Below are 27,291 nucleotides of genomic sequence, written 5' to 3'. Positions count from 1 at the left end.
CATTGTTGAAGCTGATTTAAATTTTTTTAAGATTTTATTATTTATTTGACAGACAGAGATCACAAGTAGGCTGAGAAGCAGGCAGAGAGAGAAGAGGAAGCAGGCTCCTGCTGAGCAGAGAGCCTGATGTGGGGCTCAATCCCAGGACCCTGAAATCATGACCTGAGCTGAAGGCAGAGGCTTTAACCCACTGAGCCACCCAGGCGCCCCAGATTTAAACTTTTTTTTAAGTCAGTCTCTACACCCAACGTAGGGCTCAAATTCACAACTCCAAGATCAAGAGTGGCATGCTCTACTGACTGAGCCAGCCATGCACCCTGATGCCATTATTGAATAGAATTGATTAATATGTCTAAATTTCCAAGTTATGTACATGTATATTTTTCTCTTCTCTTTGTGGGGATGATTCTATTTGGTCTCACCTTGTTAATAACATTTCTGAAAGATGATACAACTAAAATTTTATGTTAGAAACTTACTTCCCTATTGGCTTGCATGATTTTCAGAAAGTGCTACATGAAAAAAATATGGCCCCACACATAATGATGAAGAATTATTACACTTAAAAGGAATAGTCTGCCAACGTTCAGTTCAAATGATTTTTATACTCCAGCATGATTCTCAGCAATAATAAAAAACCCCACAAATTCTTCACAAATATAAAAATATTTATATTCAAATACATCACTTTATTCTTATTCATGGGCATTTTCAGTAGTTTGCCTGGGTGGCTCAGTGGTTGGGCCGCTGCCTTCGGCTCAGGTCATGATCTCAGGGTCCTGGGATCGAGTCCCGCATCGGGCTCTCTGCTCAGCGGGGAGCCTGCTTCCCTCTCTCTCTCTGCCTGCCTCTCCATCTACTTGTGATTTCTGTCTGTCAAATAAATAAATAAAATCTTAAAAAAAAAAAAAAAGTAGTTTGATCAAACAGTAAGTAACTACAGTGGTTAAGTTCTTGCTCTACTTACCAAAAATATTTTTTAAGTATTTATTTATTTGAGAGAGTGTGAGTACAGGTGGGAGGGGCAAAGGGAGAGAGAGAGAATCTCAAGCAGACTCCACACTAAGCAGAGCCTGATGTGGGGCTCGATCTTGATCCCAGGACCCCAAAATCATGACTGGTGCTGAAACCAAGAGTCATATGCTTAAATGACTGCACCACCCAAGCACCCTTCTATTTGCCAAAATTTATAAGCAAGAATGAGTATATTATTGTACTAAGACAAAATGATACTTACAAACAGGAAATGATCATGCAAAGGGCAAGAAACGTTATCAAACTTAAAATATTTGGGGTTATATAGAATGGTATTTTCCAACCTTTTGTTATTCACAGCTTATAAAGAATATGACAGTACTTTTAGGCAGGCTGAATAGATGGAGGAGAATATGCATGACCAAATGGGCCAAGACAATCATTCCATGGGTTTACAGGATCAAGATCTTAGCTTTGTTATAACCCATTTGTAGCACTGTTCTTGTGAAGTCCCACATTTGAGTTCAAAATAAAAATAGATGAAGTAAAACATTATATATCACAGGAATCTGTACAATGTACATCCATCCATCTATCTTTCTCTCTTCCTTCCTATCTCTATATCTATTTATATCCAGACAGTTTAATTAGGTCTCTTTGATTCTTGGCTGTGAGTGACTTTAAATAATCATGAAAGGGGCACCCGGGTGGCTCAGTGGGTTAAAGCCTCTGCCTTCGGCTCAGGTCATGATCTCAGGGTCCTGGGATCAAGCCCCACATTGGGCTCTCTGCTTAGCCCCCTCTCTCTCTGCCTGCCTCTCTGCCTACTTGTGATCTCTGTCTGTCGAATAAATAAATAAAATCTTTAAAAAAAATTATGAAACTTAAACCCTGGGTGGCTCAGTCGGTTGGACGATTGCTCTCGGCTCAGGTCATGATCCCGGAGTCCCGGGATCGAGTCCCGCATCGGGCTCCCAGCTCCACGGGGAGTCTGCTTCTCTCTCTGACCTTCTCCTCACTCATGTTCTCTCTCACTGTCTCTCTCTCAAATAAATAAATAAAATCTTTAAAAAAAAAAAAAAAACTCAGAATAAAAACGTCTTAGTTTAAGTTATAAAAATTATTATCCCAAATTAAATCAATCTGGAATAGTAAATGATGGCTAAAGTATCTCCTTCACCTCTTTAGCTTGCAATTATGGGGAAAAAATTCTCACAAGAAAAGTAGGAATATGAAAATTCTCTTGATAAATACCAATGAGGAAGACAGACTATCATAAAGTATTGATTTACAAATTTTTTTTTCAAACACATTTTATTTATTTGTCAGAGAGCGAGAGTGAGCACAGGCAAAGGAAGCGGCAGGCAGAGGGTGAAGCAGGTTCCCTACTGAGCAAGGAGCTGATATGGGACTCGATTCCGGGACCCTGGGATCATGACCTGAGCTGAAGGTAGATGCTTAACTAAATGACCCACCCAGGCATCCCTGCCTTACAAATATTGTTATGATATAAAATTAGTTTATGGCTTCTTGTCATCATGGAGAACAAATGTTAGGGGCCAACTGTAAATTATTTAAAGGCTTGGTTTAGAGCAAATCTAATATATGTAATCAGAATTATTTGGAAAAAATAAGCTGATTTAAACAAATACTCCATATAATTACTATCTTTGACTTGACAGATGGTTAATATTATATAGACTAAGCATTAAATCAAATATCCTAAGGACTATCTACACAAATCCTATGTGAGACAGACACAGTCTGTAAAATCCTATAAGAATAAAACCGAAGTGGACAAACACCTAGAAAAATAGTACAATAGGTCCATAGGATTATTCATTTTGTAAAGTGCCATCCAATGGCTCTGTGATTTATGAATACTTCCCTTTGCTTGCCTTCTGGCAGTACAGAAATATCAATCCATGTGCTACAGTATTTTTAATTTTACAGTTATGACTGATATGTGCTTATGAAAAACAAGGTTAGGAACTCACAGGATATAAACACACTTTCTTTAATTGGGCTTTTGCTTCCAAAGAACTGTAGTACTTTCATCTTTCCATCTTACTTTTTCAATCAGCTTAAGTTGCCAAGTAGTTTAGGAGGTAGTAGTAATAAGACAATTATAGCAGACTGAAGCCAGGAGAGGTTTAAGAATCTGGCTTATTAATTACAAGGCAGAATAGAATATATATTTATATCAGGTATCATATGTTTTTAGATTAGGTCCCTCTTGGCTTTAAAAAATCAGACAACAGAACATGTTAGAAGCTGTATTAGGTTGAATAATGGTTACCCAAACGTATGAAATCCTAAATTTGTAAATATTTCTTTATTTGGAAAAGGGTTTTTTGCAGATATTATTAAATATTTTGAGATGAGATTATCTCATCTCATTATTATGCCCTGGATTATCCAGTGGGTCCCAAATGACATCATAAATGTTCTTAAAAGATAGAGGCTGAGAGAAACAAACACAAACAGAAGAGGAGACACACATACAGAGACAAGGTAATGTGTGGGTGAAGGCAGAAATTGGAGTGACATGGCCAAAACCTCAGGAATACCATCAGGAAACAGAAGCTGGAAGAGACAAGGAATGAATTCTCCCCTAGAGTCCTTGGAGGGAGCTTGGCTGTGCTAAATTTTGGATTTATGGCCTTTAGAACAAATTTCTATTGTTCTAATCTACCAATTTTGTGGTATTTTTCTATAGCAGCCTCAGAAAACTAAAACATGCAGAAGGCATTGAAAATTTGGTGGCCTGCTATAGCCATTCATCATTAAAGAAAAAATGATATGGATGACAAAGTTGTCTGTGGGGACCCAGGCAGGTCCCCATTCCAGTCTGAAGGTCCTCTTTTAGCATTGGTTGTGCTTACCTACTCTAGAGATTTCTTCATCAAGACCATTCAGTTTCTGGTCAAGAATGGCTGAATGAGACTCCAAATTGCTCATGTATGCCTGATATTTTTGAACATCTGCTTGTAAGGAAGTTTTCAATTTTCTCAATGACTCCAGACGATTCTTTAAAAGAAAAAAAAATATTCTAATTGATAACCATTCCTTTACTTGAAAACAACACAATATTATTTAAATTCATCTTAGAGAAAGGTGTATTAGCATTTTCTATCCCTTTTAGAGGGAGCCAAAGAACTAAAAGGGAACTTTGCTGTTATGTTATTACCTAATTAAGAAGAGGTACTTTTTGGGAAGTCAGTTTGGGATACAAAAAGTCAAGGGCCAGAATGAATAAGCAGAAATTTTAAAAATCTGATGTTTTACAGAACAGTCTAGGCGATTCAGTAATATTAATACCCCAAATAAAATTAGGTATCTGGATATTATCATCTAGCTTTTAGAAAGCTCTTAGAATACGGTAACATTATATAAACACACTTATCGCCATTCCCTTTTCACTAACTCAATAACTCAGGGCTTCTTATAAATTGTGCTCCCTAGAGGTGTAAAACATGGGGATCTTGTTCAAAAGATCTTTTTGGACTTATGTAAATAGGTAAGACTCTTTCATCATATTCTGAACACCATTAGTTCAAGACTGATAGATCACAAGGGAAAACAAAGCTCTAGAGATACCAAACATGTTTTCATGAAGAGTCCTGTCCTATGTAAAAAAAAAATTAACATTTAAGAAGATGATTTTGTTATTATTATTTTTTTTTTGGATAAAGAAATAGCTGGTGTTCTCTAAGGAGATCCAAGAGTCCAAAACAGCTAAGTATATAAACCTATTCATGAAATAAACATGTTTACTAACCGGTTCTTTTTCTCTTTCTTGTTCCAATCTTGCAATCTGTTCATTCAGTGCTTTGTTTTTTGCTGCTAATGATTCCAGCTTGGAAGCATCTACATTAAACAAATCCTCTGGAGAGAAAACCCCAAAACTTAGTAAGATCTCAATTCTGCCTAGAAACATTTATCCCCTGGGTCTTCACCATTGCTCTTTCCCTTATTTCCTTTTTGGTCTCTGCTCAGAATGCTACCAGTGAAGGATATCCTACCCTCTAAAATAGCAAACCTTTCCATTCACTACACTTTCTACCCTCTTACCTTGCTTTATGTTTGTTCTTGGAGTTACCACCCTTTGATTTATGGTTGTTAATTTGATTATTATCTCTAGTAGAGGTAACTTCCTAGGACAGGGATTTTCTATCTCTTATTCATTACTGTATCCTCAGTGCCTAAGGTGACTTGCCCACTGTAGGTATACAATAAATATTGTGTCAATAAATGAATTCACTAAATGCTTTTTATATTAGATCACTATGAATGTTCCTCTTTTAAAACGAAACATCATTTACCTTGCTCCCTTTCTTATGCTGACAAGCTGAAACTGTCCTGTTATTTCAGGAAGATATGTCTAATGGGAACATAGGGGAAATGCTTTCACCTTTTGTGCCGATAGTGGCAAGGTGATATTCTCCTGTTTTGATTGATTTCATTGAAGAAATAGTTTTACACATCTTAAATTTATCTGCTTTAGCCACCATTCTACCATTTTATATTTAAGACTATTTCAATAAAGGAAAAAAGATTAAATTAATTCCTCTTGACCACTTTAGAGTTAGCTAGGAAATACGGACTGTCCCTAGGTTATAACAGAGTGGAAATATAATGAAGAATTTCTTTCATTGGAAATATAATGGTCCATTAACTGCCTGTCACACATTTTGAAGGGACCTTAAGACTTCTCACTAATTGGTAATTTCTCAAACAATAAAGCAAGCATATCATAGGAATATCACAGGAATAACATTTGTGTTTATCTTCTGTGTTCCTGGTAGTGTGTCTGATACTTAACATACATGGCCATCTAATCTTGCAAAACCTCATTAGACAGGGTAAGTAATTTGTTAAGGTCATGTAGCCAGGAAGAGGTTTGCCTCCAAAACTGGGATTCTTTCCTGCTTAACTATCACTTCTCTCCACCAAAGAAACAATGAAGACAAAAATTGGTAGGCATGCAAACACATTTAGAGTAGTTCACATAAACTGGGTGTGGTAAAATGAGCTACAACTCCACAAAAAATAGTTTAATACATGAGTAATAGCAAGCACACTAGGAATGAGAACACTTACTCAGCTTTGACTGCAACTCTGCATTCATCTCTTCAAAACTGTCAGCCCCAGTCATGAAACTCTCATAGCATTTTATGGTGTAGTCCAAAAACAACTGATTGGATTAAGCAGATTTAAAAACAAAGCTATTATTCTCTATTTAGTTTGTTTCATTTTTCTAAGTGAAAATTTAAACTTGAATTAAAAAAAAAAGAAAAGTCAGGAATACTTAGTTATAAGAACTCCTATAAATGAGACACAAACCTAGGATCTATCATTAATTATGTTGCACAGATTTACTCAGTCTGCTACTTGTAATGTGACTGAAAATAATAAAGAACAACTTAAATTTGGATAAAGGTGATACTTAGTAAACAGTAAAGAAACCATACATTCAGAATTTCGAGGTCAAACAAGGAAGCTTATTAACAAATATAATTCAACATAAAATGCTCATTCATCTTTATGCAATCAACCTTATGAAAAACTTAAATGAATCGATGATGATGTTAAGTCCAATTAAACTAAGTCTAGCTGTGAAAATCAGAATGAAGGCTATAGTTACATTGTTAACTTCAGTCTAAAAAGAATGGCATGGATAGTAGATATCTAAATAGTAGATATCTTAATAGCATTCTTAATATTTATCCAAGAGAAAAAAACACTATATTTTGCCATTACGAGGTGTTTTGGTCACTGAAGATGTGTGCTTTGTTAGGAGGTGCGGATGGCTGACTAGAATTTTCCAAAGCCTATATGAAATAAATATCCCTCAAGACAAACCAATTCCCTTTGCGCTGATTCTTTGCTAATTAAACAACCTCCATATTACTTGGTTGATATGGAAAGGGAACCCTAAATAGGCAGTATGAGTATTCCTCTAACTAGAAAGGTATACCACTGATGATAAATTAATATATTTTCACTCTATTTCAGATCAGTTTCTTGTGAATTTGGTGACAGTGAATCAGTTTCTTTAAGCTTGGTCAATTTTGATTTTGCAGATATAAAATAAATTAAATTTCTACAGTCAAATGCTCTGCTACTAACAAACTGAGTTTCTGGATCCACAAGGTGAGGCTCAGAATCTGGCGAAATTGTATGCTTTGATAACCTTCTTTAATTTAAAATATTTTAATTTTAAAATATTTTCAAATAATATTTTATATAGAGCAGCGCTTTAAAATTTCTAAAGTCCTGCTCTTGTATATTGTCATTTGAAATAATAGCTAAAATAACAAGAATAACTTTTACTGGTTTAACCTTCAGGATAAATATTAAAAAATTTAATATTTAGTAAGTGTTATATTTGGCTGCAAAATGAGGTACAGATAAATCTAGTCCAGGGCACATATTGTAACACGGGAGAATTCTCTGGAGTAGGATCCAAGGCTTTCTAACTGCTTCTCCAGCAGGGGTCATTGCTGAAGCAGTAAAAGGTATGGTTACTCTGTTTTTTAAAAAAAAAAAAAAGTAATCATACCTCTTTGACCTATTTCCCAGGTAGTAATAAAAATTGAGACTAAAGTTTCTTGCCAGTTTCTTTTTATTGCAAATGCTCCAAAGAGTGCTGATTAGAATTAGCACAGAGAGTAAGTTTTCTTTTTAGGGATCTGCATGGTAATTGATCTTTTACATGTGCTAGGGCACATTAATTTTAATCTTAATATTACAAATCTATTCCTTGGAGGTAGTATTTGCTTTATTCAGACACATACATTTGCTTATTTTAGGAAATAGGGTGAGGTTAGTTACATAGTTTAGGCTCCAGTAAAGTATGGATTGGGAACCAACTTAGATCATGTTTACTTTTATCTCAATCTCTTTTGGAAGCGGTAACTTGGATCTAAGTGGTAATACACCTAACTAAAAAGGCCAAAACAAAACATAAACCCTATATGTAGTATTTTAAGACTTATGTTTTCTATTGACAAAGAACTATCTTAGACTTACGTTGCCAGTACTGCTATCTTCATTATAAAAGGTAGGCAAGGAAAGAAATGTTATATTTATATATAAGAAAATAACATGCTACGATTTAATTCCAACTTCCATGCTTTTCTACTTACTTAGTTAACATTTAATTAATTATTTTTTTAAAAAGATTTATTTATTTTAGAGAGAGAGAGTGCACGAGTGAATACATAAGCATGTGGCCGCTCATGTGGGAGAAGGAGCAGAGGGGGAGGGAGAAAGTCTCAAACAGAATCCAAGCTGGGCATGGAGCCAGCTGCAGGACTCGATCCCATGACCCTGAGATCATGACTTGAGCTGGACACTTAACCAACTGCACCACCCAGGTTCCTCACTTAGTTAACATTTAAAATTTCTATGCCTACTTAATTTTAAGAAATTACAATGTGATTCCAAGAATAAATTTAAGATGAAAAAAAATTCAATTTAAAAATTTTTTTGGGAAGCAAAAAGACAAACTCTACAAAAGACTATATTAATTTTTTTTAAAAAGATTTTAATTTATTTTTGGGAGAGATAGAGTAAGAGAGCATGAGCGGGGGGAGGAACAGAGAGAGAAGCAGAGCCCCCACTGAGCAGGAACCTGAGGTGGGACTCCACCCCAGGACCCTGGGATCACGACCCGAGCCAAAGGCAGACAACTGACTGAACCAAAGGTAGACAACTGACTCAGCCACCTAGGTACCTGACTGCATTAATTTCAATAGTGACACAGTTAAAATACCAAGATAACTAATGTTTGTGTTAATGTAAGGTACCTTATTATGCATAATTCCATCTTCAGTTTCTTCTCCCCAAGGCTGTCCGTCATCAAATAAAGGTGAGCTTTCTTTCATGGCATTATGTAACTAGTAAGTACACAAGCAACATATTTAAGTTGATGGAATGTGAGAAAAACACATAGCTTTCATGTTTTGTAATATTTGTTTTAGTGTCACTTTTAGAAGCATTTACATTATTGCAGGGCTGAAAGTCTTTAAAGAGATCATATTATTGAGCATTAAAATGTAATCCTTTTGCTATTTTAGCAACTTAATCCATTAGAATTAGAAAAGGATGGATTCCATATTTACTTCTACAAAATATGCTGATGTTTATACTACTACTAATTCATTGAGAGCATATATACACGTTTTGATGGAACTCTGAGAATCTTAAAAAAAAGCCTGCGACATTAAAGGCGAACCAAAAAGGATTATTCTTCTTTTATATGAACTCAAATTTGGTGCTTAAATGTTATCTACAGACTCCTTCAGTATGTATAAATATGAACTTCAGATTGATCACAATATGAAATATTCGGAAATGCAATCGTTAAAGCTTAAAAGTGATAACAGATAATACATTATAGCAAAACAGATGTTTATAATAGCCAAAAGGAAAATGGCTAAGGGTTTTTAAGGCAAAGAAATTCCATTTTGGAACACCTATTTTTATAAATTGTTTTAAAAATACAACCTTCCAAACATGAAAAAAATCACTAGAAAATGTAAATGAAATTGCTATGAAATGTAAACTTATAAATGTGTATCTAGTATAATGCACAGTAAGGTTCTAAGAGAAGTACCATGCATTAGGAATGAAAAAGGAATGTGGTTTCTACTAAAAATATTTCATTAATTTTTCTTATCCCAGGACTTACATATCAGATTCCTAAGTTCTTAGCCCAGAGTTGCTTGCCATATCTACTTCTATCCTATTCCAAAGACACTCATATAAGACTTTTTGTACATCTAAGGTGAAGGCAGACAAACTCTATTAACTCATCTTTTACGACTTCTTCCCTTGACAAGGCCTCAGTAATCAGATTTTTAAAAAATTTATTTATTTTTAAAGATTTTATTTATTCATTTGAGAGAGATAGAGGAGAAAGTGAGAGAGAGCACAAGCAGGGGGAGAGGCAGAGGGAGAAGCAGACTCCCGCTGAGCTGGTAGCCCAACATGGGGCTTGATCCCAGGACCTGGAGATCATGACCTGAGCCAAAGGCAGATGCTTAACCATTTGAGCCACCCAGGTACCCCACATTGAGATTTAACTAAGTCTGAAAGACATGTAGGGCAGAGCCCAAGATGAAGAACAGAATCTTCTACCTTGTTATCAGGGTAGATAAGTGTTTCTATTGCTTTGTCAAAGGTCCATGTGAAAATTCTTGATTAACTCCATTAAGTTAAAAAAAGACCCTTATTGAGGGACAAACAACTCACCAGGAGCTATATAAAACATTACTACCAGAATTAAAAGTTCTTCCAAACTGAGGAGATTTGGTTGAAACAGTTTCAACCTGAAACTGTATAGAGGTAACAGAAATGTGGACTTGAGTAATATTTTTTCAGTAAAAGGTGATTATTTTCCAGTATACCACTTCTCTATATAGTGAAATATACGAGAGGAGAAAAGAACTCGGAAAGCCTGAGCCTGCCCCTCTGCCCAAGTAGGGAGTTAATCCATAGCTCCACTCACTGCTCAGTGTAGCTCTTAGCTCGACCTGATCAGAAAGCCTGTCTAGACTCCTGAAATGCTTCTCAGCTCAGAAATACCTGAGCTAAGAGCCTGGAAGGCAGAAGTGATCATCCACTGAGCAAAGCTAGGGACCTCATTTGGACAATAAACTTGGGGCATGGGTTGGTTTAAGTCAAGACCACAAAGAGCAACTAGAGCCTGTTCTCCTGCTCTGCTCAGGCAGGAGAACTAATTCACAATCTTATCCATGGCTAGTATAGCTTCTGGCTCTGTTCAAACTGGAAACCTAGCTGGAGCATCTGGAAAACTGCCTGGCTCAGGAGCTGGTGAAGAGAGCTTGGTTGGGGCTTTGACCACCGGCAGAGGAAAGTCAGCAACTCCATCTAGCCAGAGTCTGGAGCACAGGTTTGCCTCATTAGCTTCCCAAGAAGAATCTTGCCAGCCTTGGGTCTGTTCTCTTCCTCCACTCTGTTAGGGAAACTGATTCATAGCCCTGTCCACTGCTAAACACAACCTCCAACCCTGTTAACCAGAAAAACTTACAAGAGCTCATGGAATCTCAATAGCCTCCCCTCTAGCCCCAGTTACAGCAATTGAGTGGAGAACCTGCTCAGTGGCTCTGTTTCTGCAGACCCAAGACAACAGCCCTGTTATTCAGGGAGCTAAGCATGCAATTCTCTCTGATTTGATTCCCAAAAAGCTTTGCTGGTTGAGGCTTGATCTGAAACCCCAGTAGGAAAGGGAAGATAATTTATGGTGCTATCCAAAGCTGAATACAGTCTCCAGCACCACTTGACCAGAAAACCTAACCAGAGCACCTGGGAATATGGCAGGGAACCGAGCCAGCAGTCTTTTCCTACTGTAAAGTAGCACTTCTCCTTCTCCCCTAACTTCACAGCTTGGGCAGTGACCTTTCCCCAAAATAGACCCTGATATAAGCCGCACCTAACCAAGCACATTATACATCTAGATACATCTAAAAACCCAATGTGAGCTGACTGGTAAAGAACTGTCTCTAAAAGAGAACCTGTCAAATGTGGAAGAAGAGGCCACTTACTCAAATGTGGAGGTACCATCATAAGGAACCAAGGATCATAAAAAATAAGGTAAACATGACATTACCAAGGGAAACCTAATAAAGCTCCAATAACTGACCCTACCGAAATGGAGATCTATGAACTAATTCAGAATAGTTCTCTCAAAAATATTTACTAAGGTATAAGAACACACAGCCAACTAAACAAAATTAGAAAAACAATGTATGAACAAAACAAGAAATTCAACGAAGAAACAGACACTATTAAAAAAAAATCAAAGGAGAGCTGTAAAATAAAAAAGGCTGATCTAAAGAATTAAACAGAGAGCTTCAAAAGCAAAGTCAAGGGGCGCTTGGGTGGCTCAGTGGGTTAAAGCCTCTGCCTTTGGCTCTGGTCATGATCCCAGGGTCCTGGGATAGAGCCCCGCATCGGGCTCTCTGCTCAGGAGGGAGCCTGCTTCCCCCCCACCTCTCTCTGCCTGCCTCTCTGCCTGTTTGTGATCTCTCCCTCTGTCAAATAAATAAAAATCTTAAAAAAAAAAAAGCAAAGTCAACCACGCAGAAGAAGGAATCAGTGGGCTAGAGGACAGGACATTTGAAATTATCCAGTCACATAAACAGAAAGAAAAAAGAATGAAAAAGAGAAAAAAGTATATGGGACTTATGGATCATCATCAAATGATATAATATCTGCATTATGGGAATCTCAAAAGGAGAAGAGAAAGAGAAGGGCATAGAAAGTATAAAGCAACAAAGACTTTAAACAATAAGAGATGAAAGTATAAAGTATAAAAATAAAGTATAAAGCAATAAGAGACTTAAAGCAGTAAGAGATGAAGACTTCCCAAATGTAGAAAGAAAAATGGACATCCAGATCCATGAAGCACACAGGACCCCAAACAGGGCTATGTTGAGACTATTATAATTAAATTGTCAAAAATCAAGACAAAGAATTTTGAAAGCAGAAAGAGAAAAGAGAGAAGTTACAGACAAGAAAACCCCCATAAGACTATTGGTGGAATTCTCAATAGAACTTTTTAGGGCAGGAGAGAAAGGGATGGCATATTCAAAATATTGAAAGGAAAAAAACTGTCAACCTAAAATACTATATCTGGAAAAACTGCCTTTCAGAAATGAAGGAGAGATACAGACATTCCAACATAAAAGCTGAGGGAGTTCACCACCACAACACCTGCCTTACAAGGAAGGTTACAGGGAAGTTCTTTGAGTAGAAGCAAAAAGATGCTACTTAACACTGTAAAAACATATGAAGGTAGTGTAAAACTCATTGATAATGATAAACATACAAAGTCTTCTTTTCTAATGTGGTGGTGTATAATTCACTTATGACTCTAGTTTAATAGTTAAAAAGTAAAAGTATTAAAAAGAACCATAAATGCAATAACCTGTTATTGAAAACACGATATAAAAAGGTATGTAAACTGTAACATCAATAAGCTAAAATGTAAAAGGGGAAGGGGAAGTGTAGAGTTTATGAATGTTATTGAAGCTATCGGTTTAAAATAGAATGTTATAGCTATTTTTTTTTTTTTAAATTAGGCTCTACACGCAGCATGGAGCCCAGTGTGGGGCTTGAACTCATGACGTGAGATCAAGACCTGACATCAAGAGTTGGACACTTAACCAACTGAACTATCCAGGTGCCCTGAATGTTATAGTTTTAAAGATATTTTATCTAAGCCTTATGATAATCACAAGGGAAAAACATGAAGTAGATACACAAACAAATGATAGTCAAAGTATGCTGATATCACAAGGGAAAAACATGAAGTAGATACACAAACAAATGATAGTCAAAGTATGCTGATACCAAAGATCATCACATTTCAAAAGAAGATAGTAGGATAACGACCAAGCAGAACAAAAGATCTACAAAACAGAAAACTATGAACAAAATGGCAATAAATCCTTACCTATGGATAATTACTTTAAGTGCAAATGGATTAAGCTTTCCATCCAAAAGACACAGAATTACTAAATGGACAAAAATAAGATCCAAAAATAGGCTGCCTACAAGAAGCTCACTTTAATTTTAGAGAGACAGACTGAGAGTGAAGGGATGAAAAAGATGTAGCAGACAAAACAGACTTTAAACTAAAAATGGTAGAAAGAGACAACAAAGGTCATTACATAATGATAAAAGAGTCAGTCCATCAGAAGATAAAATATTTATGCAACCAACATGGGAGCACCTAAACATATAAAGCAAATACTAACAGAACTAAAAAAAATAACAGCAATACAATAATAGTTGGAAGACTTTAATACTACACTCTTAACAATGGGGAGATCATCCAGACAGAGAATAAATAAGTTGCAATTTGAACAACACTATAGACCAAATGGACTCAACAAACATACACAAAACATATCCAACAACAGCAAAATATACATTCTTCTCATGAGTACAAGGAACATTTTCTAGGAGAGAACATTTATGACTTATATTAAGTCATAAAACAAGTCAGTATAATTCAAGTCTTAGTATAATTCAAGAAGAAATCATACCAAGTATCTTCTCTAACCAAAATGGTATGAAACTAGAAATCAACAATAGGAGGAAAACTGAAAAAGTCACAGGAACATGAAAGTTAAAGATCATCTCCTAACAACCAATGTAGCAAACCAGAAGTTAAAGGGGAAATGAAAAAGTATCTTGAGACAAATCAAAATGGAATCACAACATACCAAGCTGTAGCTAAACCAGTTTAAAGAGGGAAGTTTACAGCTACTAATGCATACATCAAGGAAACAGATCCCAAATAAAGAAACCTAGCTCTATACCTCAAGCAACTAGAAAGAGAAAACCAAAATAAGTCCAAAGTTAGCAGAAGTAAGGAAACAATAAAGATTATTTAACTACAATGAAGTTATAAAAATAGGAGGGAAAAAAGTGGAAGAAATTTTTTTTTTCTTTAATATCAGAGACTAAAGGAGGCCATTCTAAGTCTGGCTAAATTTCTAGGACTCTGTTAAGTGGGAAAGATAATTAGAACAAGAAACATATGATGTCTCACTGATTCTTACAATCTCTCATTGATTCTTCTAGTGTTCAGTTCTACCACCTCAAGCAAACCAATATAGCGAGGAGGAAATTTCTACTATATAATAGATTTGGAGGCATCTCCAGAGGTCCCTCTCCAACAGAAGCCAAAGCAGGTACTCCATGAGGTCTTGCATCACTGTGGAAATGCTATCTCCTAACCACTTATGAATAACATAAGCTGCTTAGTGAAACAAGGGTAAAGCATTCCATTGACAAGAGGAGTAGTTCGTAGTGGGAAAAGAGAGGTAGTTATCCAACGTCCATGGATATCACTGAGGAGAAACAGATTGAATGCACAGACATTATACATAAAGTTCAATGAAATGTGAGTTGTATTAATGGACTATGTCAATGGATTTCTACTCTTATCTTGACAATGGCGGTGATGAAAGTACTGAGATGTCTTCTGGGTCAAAATCCAACCACCCAGTGCCTGCCTGTATTTTGTCAAGGGATTTCAATTGCCAAGAGAATGTCAGGTGTCAGGAGGACGGTGTTAGTTTTAGGGATTTTAGGACTAAGGACAGGAAACTCAGAAACTATAAAAGGAAGAAAAACTATAAAAGGAAGAGACTGAACTAGACTAGATAACAATTTGTATTTCTCAATAGTGAAAATACAGCACATAAGTCAAAAGGGAAAAAATATCTGTACCATATCCATATGAGCTAACTACTCCAATCTGACTGTTTTTGATGTTCAAAATGGTATTCCTATAAATCATTAAGAAAATAGAAAAATGGCAAAAGACACAAATAGGCAGTTGTAATAAGTGTGAAATATGTTCAAGTTGAGAAGAAAAATTGCAAATATGAAAAAAAATCACGTTTTCACTCATTTGTTTAAAATATTGATAAATATAAGCAGTTTTATAAAGGTTAAAATTAACAGAAGCAAAAAATATATATACATAAAATAGGGCAAAAAAGTCCACAAGAAATAGTAATGACAAACCATATAAAAAGACAATTCCTTTTATAACATATATATGTTAAGCTATTTTTTTCACCTTTCAAATGGTAAAGATTTTAAAAGAATGATGTAGATGCCATGGGAAAAGGCATATGTTCACATTGTTGAGGAGCTTTTAACTGGTGCAAGTTTTCTGCAGAGAAATTTGTCAATATACATCAAAATTTGAAAGAAAAAAACCCACATACTTTGCATAACAAAATTGCATCTTTAAAACTACAGCCAAGGAAATGTTTTAAATTGTTGTCTCTGAGTTGTGGGATTATGGGTATATCACTTTCTGTGTATTTCTGTATTTTCCAAATTTTTTTTCAATGAATATGAATTTTAATTAATAAAGGGGAAAAAACCCAAAGTAATGTTATGTATATAACGGGGGAAATAATTTCCTACTCTTTTTTTTTTTAAGCTTTAAAACCTCATGAAAACAAATAATTTCCTTGCCAGTGTGGTAATCCCTTACTCTCACCTCTAGAAGCATTATTAAGAGTCTGAAGAACTTAAAAGCAAATGTGCTTTGGAAAATGAAAACAGTTGCAAACTTTGAGATAACTGGCAAAAGACATAGAGAAATAACACTATCATAAGGAAAAAAAAAAAAAATCTTTCCTACATATACATTTTAAAATGAAAAACCAAATACCTTGATGCAGTCTATCAGCCAAACCAAGGCTGCCACAATGTGTGGCCATGTATGAGGGGCACCCACTGTATACATGGAGCTTTTGGATAATGCAAAAGGATACCTATGAAAAATTAGAAAAAAAAAAATAGAGGCCAACAATGTTAATTTTGTGAAAATAAGGCTAAATTTGGCAAGAATTTACATTAGAAAAATTCCACATATATACCCACAGTCTTGACTTATTTAGAAGATATTTATTAAGGTTTCATCCTTGGTCATCTTATTTTGAAATGAGATTTCAGAATCTCATTGGTTTCTTCTCTGCAGATTATTTCATGCATGTATACCTAATACTGTAGAACTTGATTTATAACCAGTATGCTGGACTTCTCTCCTAAAAGACTTTTTGTTCTCTCAAATTCAATGTACTCCAAATAAGCTACATGTGTAAACTCTTCATCTTCAAATCCATTCCTTCCCATGTTTACTCTACACAGCCATTCTCGACTTTACCCACCCCATTTTCTCCAGGCCTCCTATCCTGTCTTTTTTGCTGCTATAAAATCTGTGGTATCCAGCCCATCCTATCTATTCCTCGTCATCTCAGTATTTGGAAGGCCTTATGAACTATCTTCTATAGTTTTGCAATAACCTTCAAACAGTGGTTTTTCTTGCCTTTTAAATTTATCCTAAGATATACTGCTCACAGTGATCTTAAATATAGGATTTTTCTAACTCAGAATCTTTACAAATTAATTGACTCTGATTCTTCTTTGTGTTTCAACAATCTCTCTAGGCTAATAAACATAACATACAAACCCAAGATCTTTAAAGATTCTTGGAACCTCTTCTTCAAACTTTGTGTCAGGAAGTTCATATGAAGGGCACAGGAAGCCATAAAGAAAAGTGAAGATCTTTAGGAAGTCTTTAACAGAAGGAGCTTGTAGAGATTTCATGGATACGCTATATGCATAACCATTTTCTGTAAGAAACTACAAAAATTTTTATGAAACATCAAACACTTTATAATAGAAAAATTATTGAGAAATACTTAAGAGAATATAAAATACCTCACAGAGTTGTCGAATACACTGCTGAATGAATGCTTTGTCATTAAGTGGTCGTGGGTCCTTGATTTTTTCAGAACTGGAAAATATACCAAATTGACTATTCCGGGATCCATGTCCACTAGTTCTGGAAACATAAACAGCCAGTCAAAAGTATTTCTGGCAGTGGTCAAGTCTAAATTATTTCAGGTGATCTTGTATTTTCCTAGCAGCAACAACATCCAAGTTCAATTCTTTTATTCAAAGCAGAGAAAAAGGGCAAATCATGATAAGTATAAAATGAGATGGGAAGAAAAATGCACTGTGGTGCTTTGCATTCCTAACACCATCACCTAAGAATGTGCATTTTGAGTCCACTAGATCTTCTGTAAAACCATTCTCCAAGTTTATTCAGTAACCCAAGTTCTTTCGCCACCCTTTTTAGCTTTTCATGATTGCTCCTTCACTCTTAACCCCTTCATTTGGCATCATTTCTTGTGGGAAAATTGCTTTTGAGATGTTAAAATAGGTGGTGTATGCTTTTTCTCTTGAATATTTTTGTGTCATGCAATACTATGTACCCGATTGTTATTTACCATAAATTTACATGGTGCAACTTTTTAGTCATTAATGGATGCAACATATATGTTCCATTCTAAGCCTTCCCCACAAAACAAAACATTATATTTTTATAATGGTTCCTTTGCCTAACTTTGTAGCCTGATTTGGCTAACAACTGTAGCTTATTAAATACCCTTAGAATAATAATTTTCTTTATTGAACATATGCCACAAAACTGAGATGCAATGAACATTGGTGTAATATTTGAACTCTGTTCATCAGAGATCTATTTCTCCCTGCAGGTTTGCTTACTGCTTTCAACTTCTCTCCTGCCAAAGCTCTAAAAGTTCTTTAGCTTGGGCCCTCTCATTCCACAGCCCAGATTAGCTATTTTTTCCCGAGAATTGCTAATTTGAGAACCACTTTTCTACATACTGTTATTACTTATTTTTTTTTCTTTTTACCAAAAGGAGTACATGTATAGACTCAGCTGTTACTCTACACAAAACTGCACTATTAGACATCTTTTTAAGTTAAAAGAGAATACCCTAACTGATCAAAATATTGTATCATTCAATTTATAGCTTAAGAGCACAAGGCCTAGAACCAGAGTTTGTGGTTTCAAATTCTTCCTCTTGTTTCTAGTTGTATGACCCTAAATAAATGACTTAATCTCTCTGTGCTTCAATTTCCTTTCCTATAAAATGGATACAATAACAATGTCTATTCACAGGGCAGTTCTGAGGATTGATTAAAAGAGTAAATACAGAGAAAATACTTAAAACAATGTCTGGCTCAGAAAATGTTAGATTTTATAATAATTACCATTATCTCTGAGGTTCACCACTGAGGGAAAAGTTACAATACAAAAATGTCTTAAGATTCTTCTTCAGCAGGAATGAATACCAGAAAGAGCTTAATTTGGTTTAAAGGCAAAGACTTTTGTAATGTAACAAACATTTCATTTCTGAATAATTTCAAAACAACTGAACAGGTTTGCCTTAAAACAGTTATATTTGGTTTTGGTGAGATAAAAGAACAGATTATTTTTTCAGTTTTGGGGCTTATCATTTCTTAAAAAATAGATCAATTTTATTGAGTTGTAATTTGCTTAGAGTAAAATGTATTTGTTTAAAGTGTCCAGTATGATGAGGTTTGACAACATATACACACGTGTAATCTCTGCCACAATGAAGATATGAAGATACTGAACATTTTCATCATCATTGCAAAAGTTTTTTTACTCTTTAACAATCAAGATTTGCCCTACCTTCAGCATAGGCAACCACTGATCTACACTAACCAGTGGTTCTCAAAGTGTGATCTCAGAGATCTGAGAAGTCAGAGCTATTTTCATACTGAAAAACTAAGATGGTACTTGCCCCTTTCATTCTCATTTTCTTATGAGTGTACTCTGGAGTTTTTCAGAGGTTGACTATATGATGTATGATATTTTAACAATGTGGAAGCTGATATGAGAAGCTAGCGATCTTCTATTTAGCCAGACATTAAAGAGATTTGTAAAGATGTAAAACAACATCACTTTTCTTACTGAAATAGTTTTGTATTTGGAAAAAAAAATATACTTACGATATTTTTGTTAACATGTAAGGGGTTATTATTATTTTACATTCAATGAATGCATAATTAAAAACTTTTCAGTTTTAATATCTAATATGATTAATATCTGTGAATACAGCCCATAAAATAAAAAGCTCTTTGGGATCTTAATATTTAAGAGTATAAAAAAGCCTGGGCCTAAAATGTTGAACTAGATGATAGTTCCCCCAAATTTAAAAATGCTATGATTCCATACTATCTGAAAGCTAGGTATAGAATTTTTAATCTATTCACTTATAACATGAAATAGTGGTCTGAATGTGCTGATAGATCTCTTAGCACTATCTAAAACAGATATAACCATTTCATCATTTAAAATGGAAAAAAGTTAGCTTATAACTTTCTTTTGTAAGAGAACATGCCATCCAATTTTTTTTTAGAATCCCTTCATTAAAACTAATAAAAAATATCATTACCTTTTACCAAACACAGAGACTTTTCTTTCAGATGTGGGTTTGCTTATATTCAACTTTCCAAAGGTTGGTTTCTCTTTGCTTTAACAAAATGAAAAAGACAAACTTTAAAAAATAAATATAAAAAAATTAATTTAAGAAAATTTTGGAAATACGTTGGAACTAGCACCTCTTTTCTGTTACCTATAAAAATAATTCAGAATCATGAAAAAAATATATTTTTTTAAGATTTTATTTATTTGGGGCGCCTGGGTGGCTCAGTGGGTTAAGCCGCTGCCTTTGGCTCAGGTCATGATCTCAGGGTCCTGGGATAGAGTCCCGCATCGGGCTCTCTGCTCAGGAGGGAGCCTGCTTCCTCCTCTCTCTCTGTCTGCCTGCCTCTCTGCCTACTTGTGATCTCTCTCTGTCAAATAAATAAATAAAATCTTTAAAAAAAAAAAAAAAAGATTTTATTTATTTGACAGAGAGACATAGCGAAAGAGAGAACACAAACGGGGAGTAGCAGAGGGAGAAGCAGGCTTCCCCCAGAGCAAGGAGCCCAACGTGGGGCTCGATCCTGGGATCATGACCTGAGATGAAGGCAGACACTTAATGACTGAGCCACCCAGGGGCCCAGAATCATGAAAATTTTTAGTAGCAATCGTAGCTGTTAAAAATGGTATAGGCTAATAACATGCACAAGTACTAATGCTAAAATGTTAAGAAGAAAGTAGAAAAAACCATTATCTATATTCTCATTTCAATCATTTTAACGTATGTACATTTATGGATAACCTTAAAGGAAAAGAATTTAAAAATGGGTATCTTCAATCATAGGATGATAGCTACATTTAACATTTTTCTTTTAAGGCCTATTGTATCAGAATGCAGCTACACATAAGAACATACATTATGTAAATAACAAACCCAAAACATTACCAGTGACAGCTGTTTAGTTTTCAATATAATTCCAGGCATAAATCTTTAAGTGTATGTAATGTGTAATGATACAAAAAATTTCTGATTTCAGAAGTTAAAGATACAAATAATTCAAATTTCTAAAAGTAGCTGAGGCTTATACAATGTAAACCTAAGTAACTTAAGTAGAGTTAGCAAGTAACTTGTACCTTGGTATCACAGGGTTGATAAAGCCCTCAGTGGCTTACAAACAGCCTTCTTTTAATTAGAACAAACTTAAAGAGAAAAACTTGTTTATGATAGTATAATTATATACCACTTTCCAGTGAATACTAAGAAAACAGTTTGGAGAAGTGGTTCTGTAGGCTCTTCTAAACCACAGCTTATCATCAAGCAAATAAGTAATAACTCTGGTAAAGTTGGATATACTTCAGTAAATTCAAAGTTCTAGCAATAAGCTTGAATTAAGCAGGTCTAGAATAAAGGAGGAAAATAAGAAAAAATGCTGAAAGGGAATCAACAGTCCTTTTTAGGAGTTGCTGGGCAAAGGTTGTAGCTTTGGAAATTTAAGGAACAAATGAGATAAAACACACTTAATAATATGCCAATTTTTAGCTTTCATTAACCCAAATTAGGTACCAATGTGAACAAACAAGATTCATCAGAACATCATAGTACACTTTTATATTAATCATCTTCACAGATTTTTTTGTCCAAGACAGGCACGAGAACTTACGTTTGAGGGGTATGGAGGCCTTGTTTATTGAGATCCTGAGACCTTAACTCCTGCATGGAGAGTCGGCCAGCACCACCGGTGGAAACTGAACTGCGCTTCATGCTTACCACCTGCATTCATGAATGAATTCAGTATTAAAAAATCTTTCCAGATACAGATGCTTCATTAAGCACCAGCTGTTATCTTCATCCCCAAACAGAAAGAAACCGAGCATTGTTTCTTCAAGATAATCTTTCCCTGGGCCCTCTTGTTCATATAACATGAAGCCCTCATTTGCAGGGAATGTGTATTTAACTTCTTTTAAAAATATTCAACACACACGAATATTTACACCCGAGTGTGCAAGGCAACTGAAATGACACAATGATAAATAAGGTTTAATTCCTGCCTTGACACATCCATGGTAATTAAAGCCCTGAAGCCTAACCCAGATCACCTTATTGCTGTTGGCTGCGCCTTTTCACTGGGAAAGTCAGAGGCTACCTGACAAGAACTACCTCAAGATGTTTCCTTGGGGCGCCTGGGTGGCTCAGTGTGTTAAAGCCTCTGCCTTCGGCTCAGGTCATGATCTCAGGCTCCTGGGATCGAGCCCCGCATCGGGCTCTCTGCTCAGCGGGGAGCCTGCTTCCTCCTGCCTCTCTGCCTACTTGTGATTTCTGTCTGTCAAATAAAAAAAATAAAATCTTTAAAAAAAAAAAAGATATTTCCTTTACTTTGGTCTGAGAGAATACAGCTGTTGTTTTCTTTTCCTAATGTCCATCTCTCTTGCTCTGTCTTTAACCCACTGTTTCCTATTTATATTTAATTAGTGCCCCTCTTACTTCAATCTCCCTTCCAACAAGGATCAATTATCTGGTCCACAAAATGGTCTACAGGCTGCTTCTTATTTCTCAGAAAATTAACATTTCTTTCATCTCTACTGAAGCAGTTGTCTCCTAGAATACTCATGATTGCAAATCTTTTGATCCTACCTCATCTCTGTGGCATTAGACACTATACACCTAGATTTCTCAGGTCCTGTCTTGATTTCCAGCGCTGTGGACATTTGTGGGTATCCTGTCACTTCTCTAGGCTCTCCTTTGTTTTTTAAACTGATCACATTCTTTCCATCTTGTTCTGCCACCTACTTCTTTCACATCTTTATACATTTCTGCTATGCATTCAAATTTCCCACTCACCCACATGTACATTCCAAATCTTCACTTCAAATGTAATTTAAGATTAAGATTTCCCTACACACCCACTAGGACGTTACACTAGTATCTCAAACGCAACACCTCAAACAGTTCTTCATCTTGTCCCTCCTCTCCCTGCTCCCATCAGTTCTTCCCCTTTCTTCCCTCCAGACTCTCTGCTCCCCAGCAGAGTGCCCTTAGGTCTCCCTCTTCTCCCCTGGAAGTCACTGTCAGTTGAAATTTATTGGACTCCGGGAAACTTGCTTCCCGTACAGACTCGGCCCGGAGGAGGCTTCTCACAATAGCAGACACCAAAACGTTGCTCCTCAGGGCCTCTAAATCTAAGCTGTTGGCGCCATCGCTTTCTCCCTTGGAACAGTTCTGACGGCATAAAATTAACTCAAAGTCATTAATTACCTTTCTTCCAGTTTCCTGACACAACCCAGGGACCGAATTCCTGTAACCTGTGCAACTATTCACCAGGCAGGACAGCAGCCGCCGAAACACCCAACTCCTCCCTCCACCCGCCGTCGCAGTTCGAATTTTAAAATCTCCGCCGGCGTCTACGTCAACACGTACGTCCAACGTGTGCACAACTCTTCCGCGCCGCTCCCCGTCGCGGGAATTGTGCGTATTGCTGGCCGCCTGCCGCCTCGGTCAGCACACTGGTCAGCACACTGGCGTCTCTGGTAAGTGCAAGCGTCCCCTACAAAGTCTGGTACGATTTCTAAAATTAGCGCTGAAGACCTGGGCGCTCTAGGTCTCTGAGGAACGGGTGGAGAGCTCCAAATCGCCGTGGAAACACTTTTTCCGTACAGCAACATGGCAGCGCCCGTTGACTCGTAGAAAAATTTCTTTCCTTTGCTATGAAAGTGGCGTCTTTCATGACCACTCTTTAGAGGGTTGCTTCTTTCCTGATGCAAGTCTGGGAGACGTCGTGCAGGTTTTCTGACAGGGGATGCGGTGAGGTAGGAGATAGGGACTGCTGAGGATGGGTGTCACCGGCTTCGAGGATCTAGCGGGTGTGGCGCCGCTGCCGCTAAGGATCGGGTTCGCAGTTTGCTCGCGAGGCTTTCACGGTCCTCTAGTGGTGGCCAGAGACTAAAGCTACGAGGAACTCAAGAGGGTAGAAGGTGGGTTTGGTTGTGAAGGGGAGAGGTAGAAGAGAAAGGATTTAAGCACCGTAGTGTACTTTGTTAAAATAGAACTTCCCTGTTTCCCTGAGTTTAAACTCAGAGACGTGTACTGCCCAATACCCGGAGAGTGGTGGCTTTGGGAGAAAAGCTTTGAGCCAAAGTCCGCATACTGATTCTTGGAGCAGATTTGCGGTTAACGAATTCTAATATTGGGTATGTCATCTTTTCTGAGTTTCAGTCTTCTTGACTAAATTTCTTGCTCTCATTAGCCATTATGTTACCGCAAGTGGTGACTCTGAAGGGAGGACCAATACCAGGATTACCATCACTAATAGCATTTGTTTGAGCAGTTGCTGTGTGTCAGACACTGGGCAGCATTTAGATTATCTCATTTAGTTCTCTAAATTGCCTTCTGAGATATCATAAAAAATGGATGAATTTGAGACTCAGTGAGATTAAATAACTTGTCCATGGTCACACTGCGGACACTACATGGAGTTAGAAGTTTGGATCTAATTGCTCTCTTACTATCTGTAGTGTTAAAACACTTATTCTATCCTCTTCTTAAGTTCTTCATTATACTACATTTAGAAGGCAATACCGAGAATTTTACCCCCGCCCCCCCCTTTTTTTTTTGTAAAAAGGAGGTTTTGAAAAAACATAGTTGCTGAAAGAGGACTGCTCAGAACCAATAACCTTGCAATTTTGTTAGGGTTTGGTACTTCTTTTTTTTTTTTTAAAGATTTTATTTATTTATTTGACAGACAGAGATCACAAGTAGGCAGAGAAGCAGGCAGATAGAGAGGAAGGGAAGCAGGCCCCCTGCTGAGCAGAGAGCCGGATGTGGGACTCTATCCCAGGACCCTGAGATCATGACCTCAGCGGAAGGCAGCGGCTTAACCCACTGAGCCACCCAGGCGCCCCAGGGTTTGGTACTTCTGATATCTGTTAAAATTGCCTTGTGCTCTGCCTAGACCAGTCTTTCATTTTGTTTTTCACACTCCTGTGGTAGCAGTGGTTAAGTGTGGCAGTGTTGATGGGCTGGCTTGTTATGGCAAATGTGCTTTGAAAAAACAAGGACTGATTTGTTAGCAGATCCTCTGGAAATTATGTGACCTCTTTAGGTTTATCTCATTAAAAAGGATGAATTCACATAGGTAATGTAGTATTCTTTGCTTTGACAGAACACTCTCATCTTTAAGAATTGAGTGACTTTGTGACTTGGAGGATGTGGACTTAGTGGCTGGATTCAAGGACGAACAGTAGGTTGTATGGAGGGCCCAGGAGGATTCAGTTGGGATCCCAGAAATAATATCATGTTTTAATGCTTTTTTGCTAAATTGGCTGAAAAGTTTGAATTATCAACCCTGTAATTAAAAGTTCATATTAAAACATTACATTTTCCTTAACATATCATGACTCTCAAATTCTCTTTTGTGTATATGTTAAATTTATGTACATGCACATGAAATTACCTGTTTATGTGAAGTATATTTTTATTGAAATGCAGGACATTTAAGAAGTTAATCGGGAAAATCGGGTTTTACATCTAGACCCTCATTTCCAGAGTTTTTTTTTCCCCTTTCTTTTTTAAGAGAAGAGAATGTCAGTGGTGCATCAGCTCTCTTCAGGATGGTTATTAGATCATCTTTCTTTCGTTAACAACATAAACTACCAACTTCACCAACATCATGAGCCTTGTTGCAGTAAAAATGAACGCACTTCATCTGCCCACTTGGATCCTCTTCAAAAGGATTCTTTGATGTCTTTGGGAGCCTCTGCTACATTTAGTGCTTTTGACTCTACCACTAAGCCAGATAATGATGCCAGAGGAAATTGTAAAATCGTCATACAGAGATACGTTTTTCGATCTGAGCTATTTAATGTCACCAAACCTTATATAACCCCAACTGTTCACAAAGAATGCCGGCAAAGGAATGAAAAGGAAGATCCAATGGATGGTGTTAAAGAAGAAAACTGCATTTCTATTGGGAAGGTAGAAAGTTTTAATACATTTTTATTTTTCTACAGAACATGCAGAAGAAGTTTATTATTCCAGTATCTTAAATATCTTACAACTTACTAAGTCTAAAAAACAATCCATAAAGCATAGGAAGGTTTTAGTTATAGCCAACGTAATTTTTAAAAACCTTTATTTACTGGGGCACCTGGGTGGCTCAGTGGATTGAGCCGCTGCCTTCGGCTCAGGTTATGTTCTCAGTGTCCTGGGATCGAGCCCTGCATCGGGCCCTCTGCTCAGCGGGGAGCCTGCTTCCCCCTCTGTCTCTGCCTGCCTCTCTGCCTACTTGTGATCTCTCTGTCAAATAAAATAAATAAAATCTTTAAAAAAAAAAAAAAGGTAAAAACCTTTATTTACTTATTTATTTGACACAGAGAGAGAGAGAGATCACAAGCAGACAGAGAGGCAGGCAGAGACAGAGAGAGTGGGGAGCAGGCTCCCTGCTGAGCAGAGAGCCCAATGCAGGGCTGGATCCTGGGACTCTGGGATCATGATCTGAGCTGAAGACAGAGGTTTTAACTCACTGAGCCACTCAGGGCCCCAAGGCAATGTAATTTTTAACTCTTTCCTAATGTTCTACCATTCTTAGAAGATCAGATTTGCATATTTCAAAAGTAAGCAAAGTTTGCTCAAAAGTGAATGCTCTGTAAATTAAACAAAACAACAAAAAAAGCCCTTTCTGCTAGTCATTTGTATTAATTGCATATTTTTAGAACTGTTTTTGTTCAACAGTGTGCTGCTTTGTCTGCAAAATCCCAAAGCAGTTTATGGATTTGGGGAGATTCTTAGAGACCTGTCCATTGGGGATAAGTTCATATAATGAAGTTTGCAGGAAGGGTGATATTTCATAAAGTTTTTAATAATAAAAGTGGAAAGCTACTATAGGAAATTGTGTATGCTCTTAAAGCATATGTGTTTGTATATACACTGGTGCAGTCTTTTGGTGAAGTTTCAAGAATGCTATACTCAAGATCAAATTAATTATGCTTTAATACTTTTTATGTTTCTGAAGAGTTCAGAGGTGATTATACAAAATTCATTTCAGATAGATTATATGAACATTTTCTTTGATAGAGTAGGAGTAACTTTATTACTCACCCACAAATATTTGAGATCTTTCTGTGTGCTGTTGTACATACAGGGATGAAACAAGATAAACAAAGTTAGTACCTTCATGGATCTTATAACTGAGATCTGTGAAGAAAGATATTAAATAAGAAAGCATGTTGAGAATTAGAATAAGGAAAGTAATAGGGGTAATTTATTACATTGTTCTCGTTTCCTGAATAGGACTTTTAATATTCTTGTAATTTCTTCTGTCTTTCTTTTCCTTTGGACAAATATTTATTGACCATTTGCTGTGTGTCAGGCATAGGAAGGAAAATATATAATGTCTGAGATTTCAGTGAAATATTACATGGATTATCAATATTATTACTAATACAGAAAAATAATAAGCATTTGCACTTCACTAAGTATGGGCATCTTTTAATGT

The 27,291-nt window shown here is 36.4% G+C and overlaps 2 protein-coding genes across 5 annotated transcripts in view; one reads left to right on the top strand and one right to left on the bottom strand.

Moving 5' to 3' along the window:
* The window catches only part of NDC80 (NDC80 kinetochore complex component), a 50,747-nt gene extending 27,589 nt beyond the window's left edge, over positions 1 to 23,158 (bottom strand). The window contains exons 1-10 of the mRNA XM_044243329.1: positions 23,058 to 23,158; positions 21,466 to 21,575; positions 19,836 to 19,913; positions 17,263 to 17,386; positions 17,012 to 17,184; positions 16,211 to 16,313; positions 8,790 to 8,879; positions 6,079 to 6,172; positions 4,757 to 4,863; positions 3,861 to 4,005 (exon numbers count right to left, since the gene is read on the bottom strand). Of these exons, the coding sequence (XP_044099264.1) occupies positions 3,861 to 4,005; positions 4,757 to 4,863; positions 6,079 to 6,172; positions 8,790 to 8,879; positions 16,211 to 16,313; positions 17,012 to 17,184; positions 17,263 to 17,386; positions 19,836 to 19,913; positions 21,466 to 21,566 (1,015 nt within the window). The 5' untranslated portion in view covers positions 21,567 to 21,575; positions 23,058 to 23,158. The remainder of the gene's footprint in view (positions 1 to 3,860; positions 4,006 to 4,756; positions 4,864 to 6,078; positions 6,173 to 8,789; positions 8,880 to 16,210; positions 16,314 to 17,011; positions 17,185 to 17,262; positions 17,387 to 19,835; positions 19,914 to 21,465; positions 21,576 to 23,057) is intronic.
* A 69-nt stretch (positions 23,159 to 23,227) lies between these two features.
* The window catches only part of METTL4 (methyltransferase 4, N6-adenosine), a 35,819-nt gene continuing 31,755 nt past the window's right edge, over positions 23,228 to 27,291 (top strand). The window contains exons 1-3 of one of the 4 annotated variants that reach the window (XM_044243324.1): positions 23,228 to 23,329; positions 24,961 to 25,038; positions 25,372 to 25,772. In XM_044243324.1, the coding sequence (XP_044099259.1) occupies positions 25,380 to 25,772 (393 nt within the window). In that variant the 5' untranslated portion in view covers positions 23,228 to 23,329; positions 24,961 to 25,038; positions 25,372 to 25,379. Of the gene's footprint in view, positions 23,330 to 23,753; positions 23,774 to 23,959; positions 23,990 to 24,960; positions 25,039 to 25,371; positions 25,773 to 27,291 lie in introns of those variants that run through there. The other 3 variants (XM_044243327.1, XM_044243326.1, XM_044243325.1) reach the window with 3 other exon arrangements.

Source organism: Neovison vison, chromosome 3, assembly GCF_020171115.1.
Source record: "Neovison vison isolate M4711 chromosome 3, ASM_NN_V1, whole genome shotgun sequence".
NCBI classification, from domain to species: Eukaryota; Metazoa; Chordata; class Mammalia; order Carnivora; family Mustelidae; genus Neogale; species Neogale vison.
The sequence above is the reverse complement of the archived record's forward strand: the minus strand, read 5'-3'. Positions and strand labels throughout refer to the sequence as shown.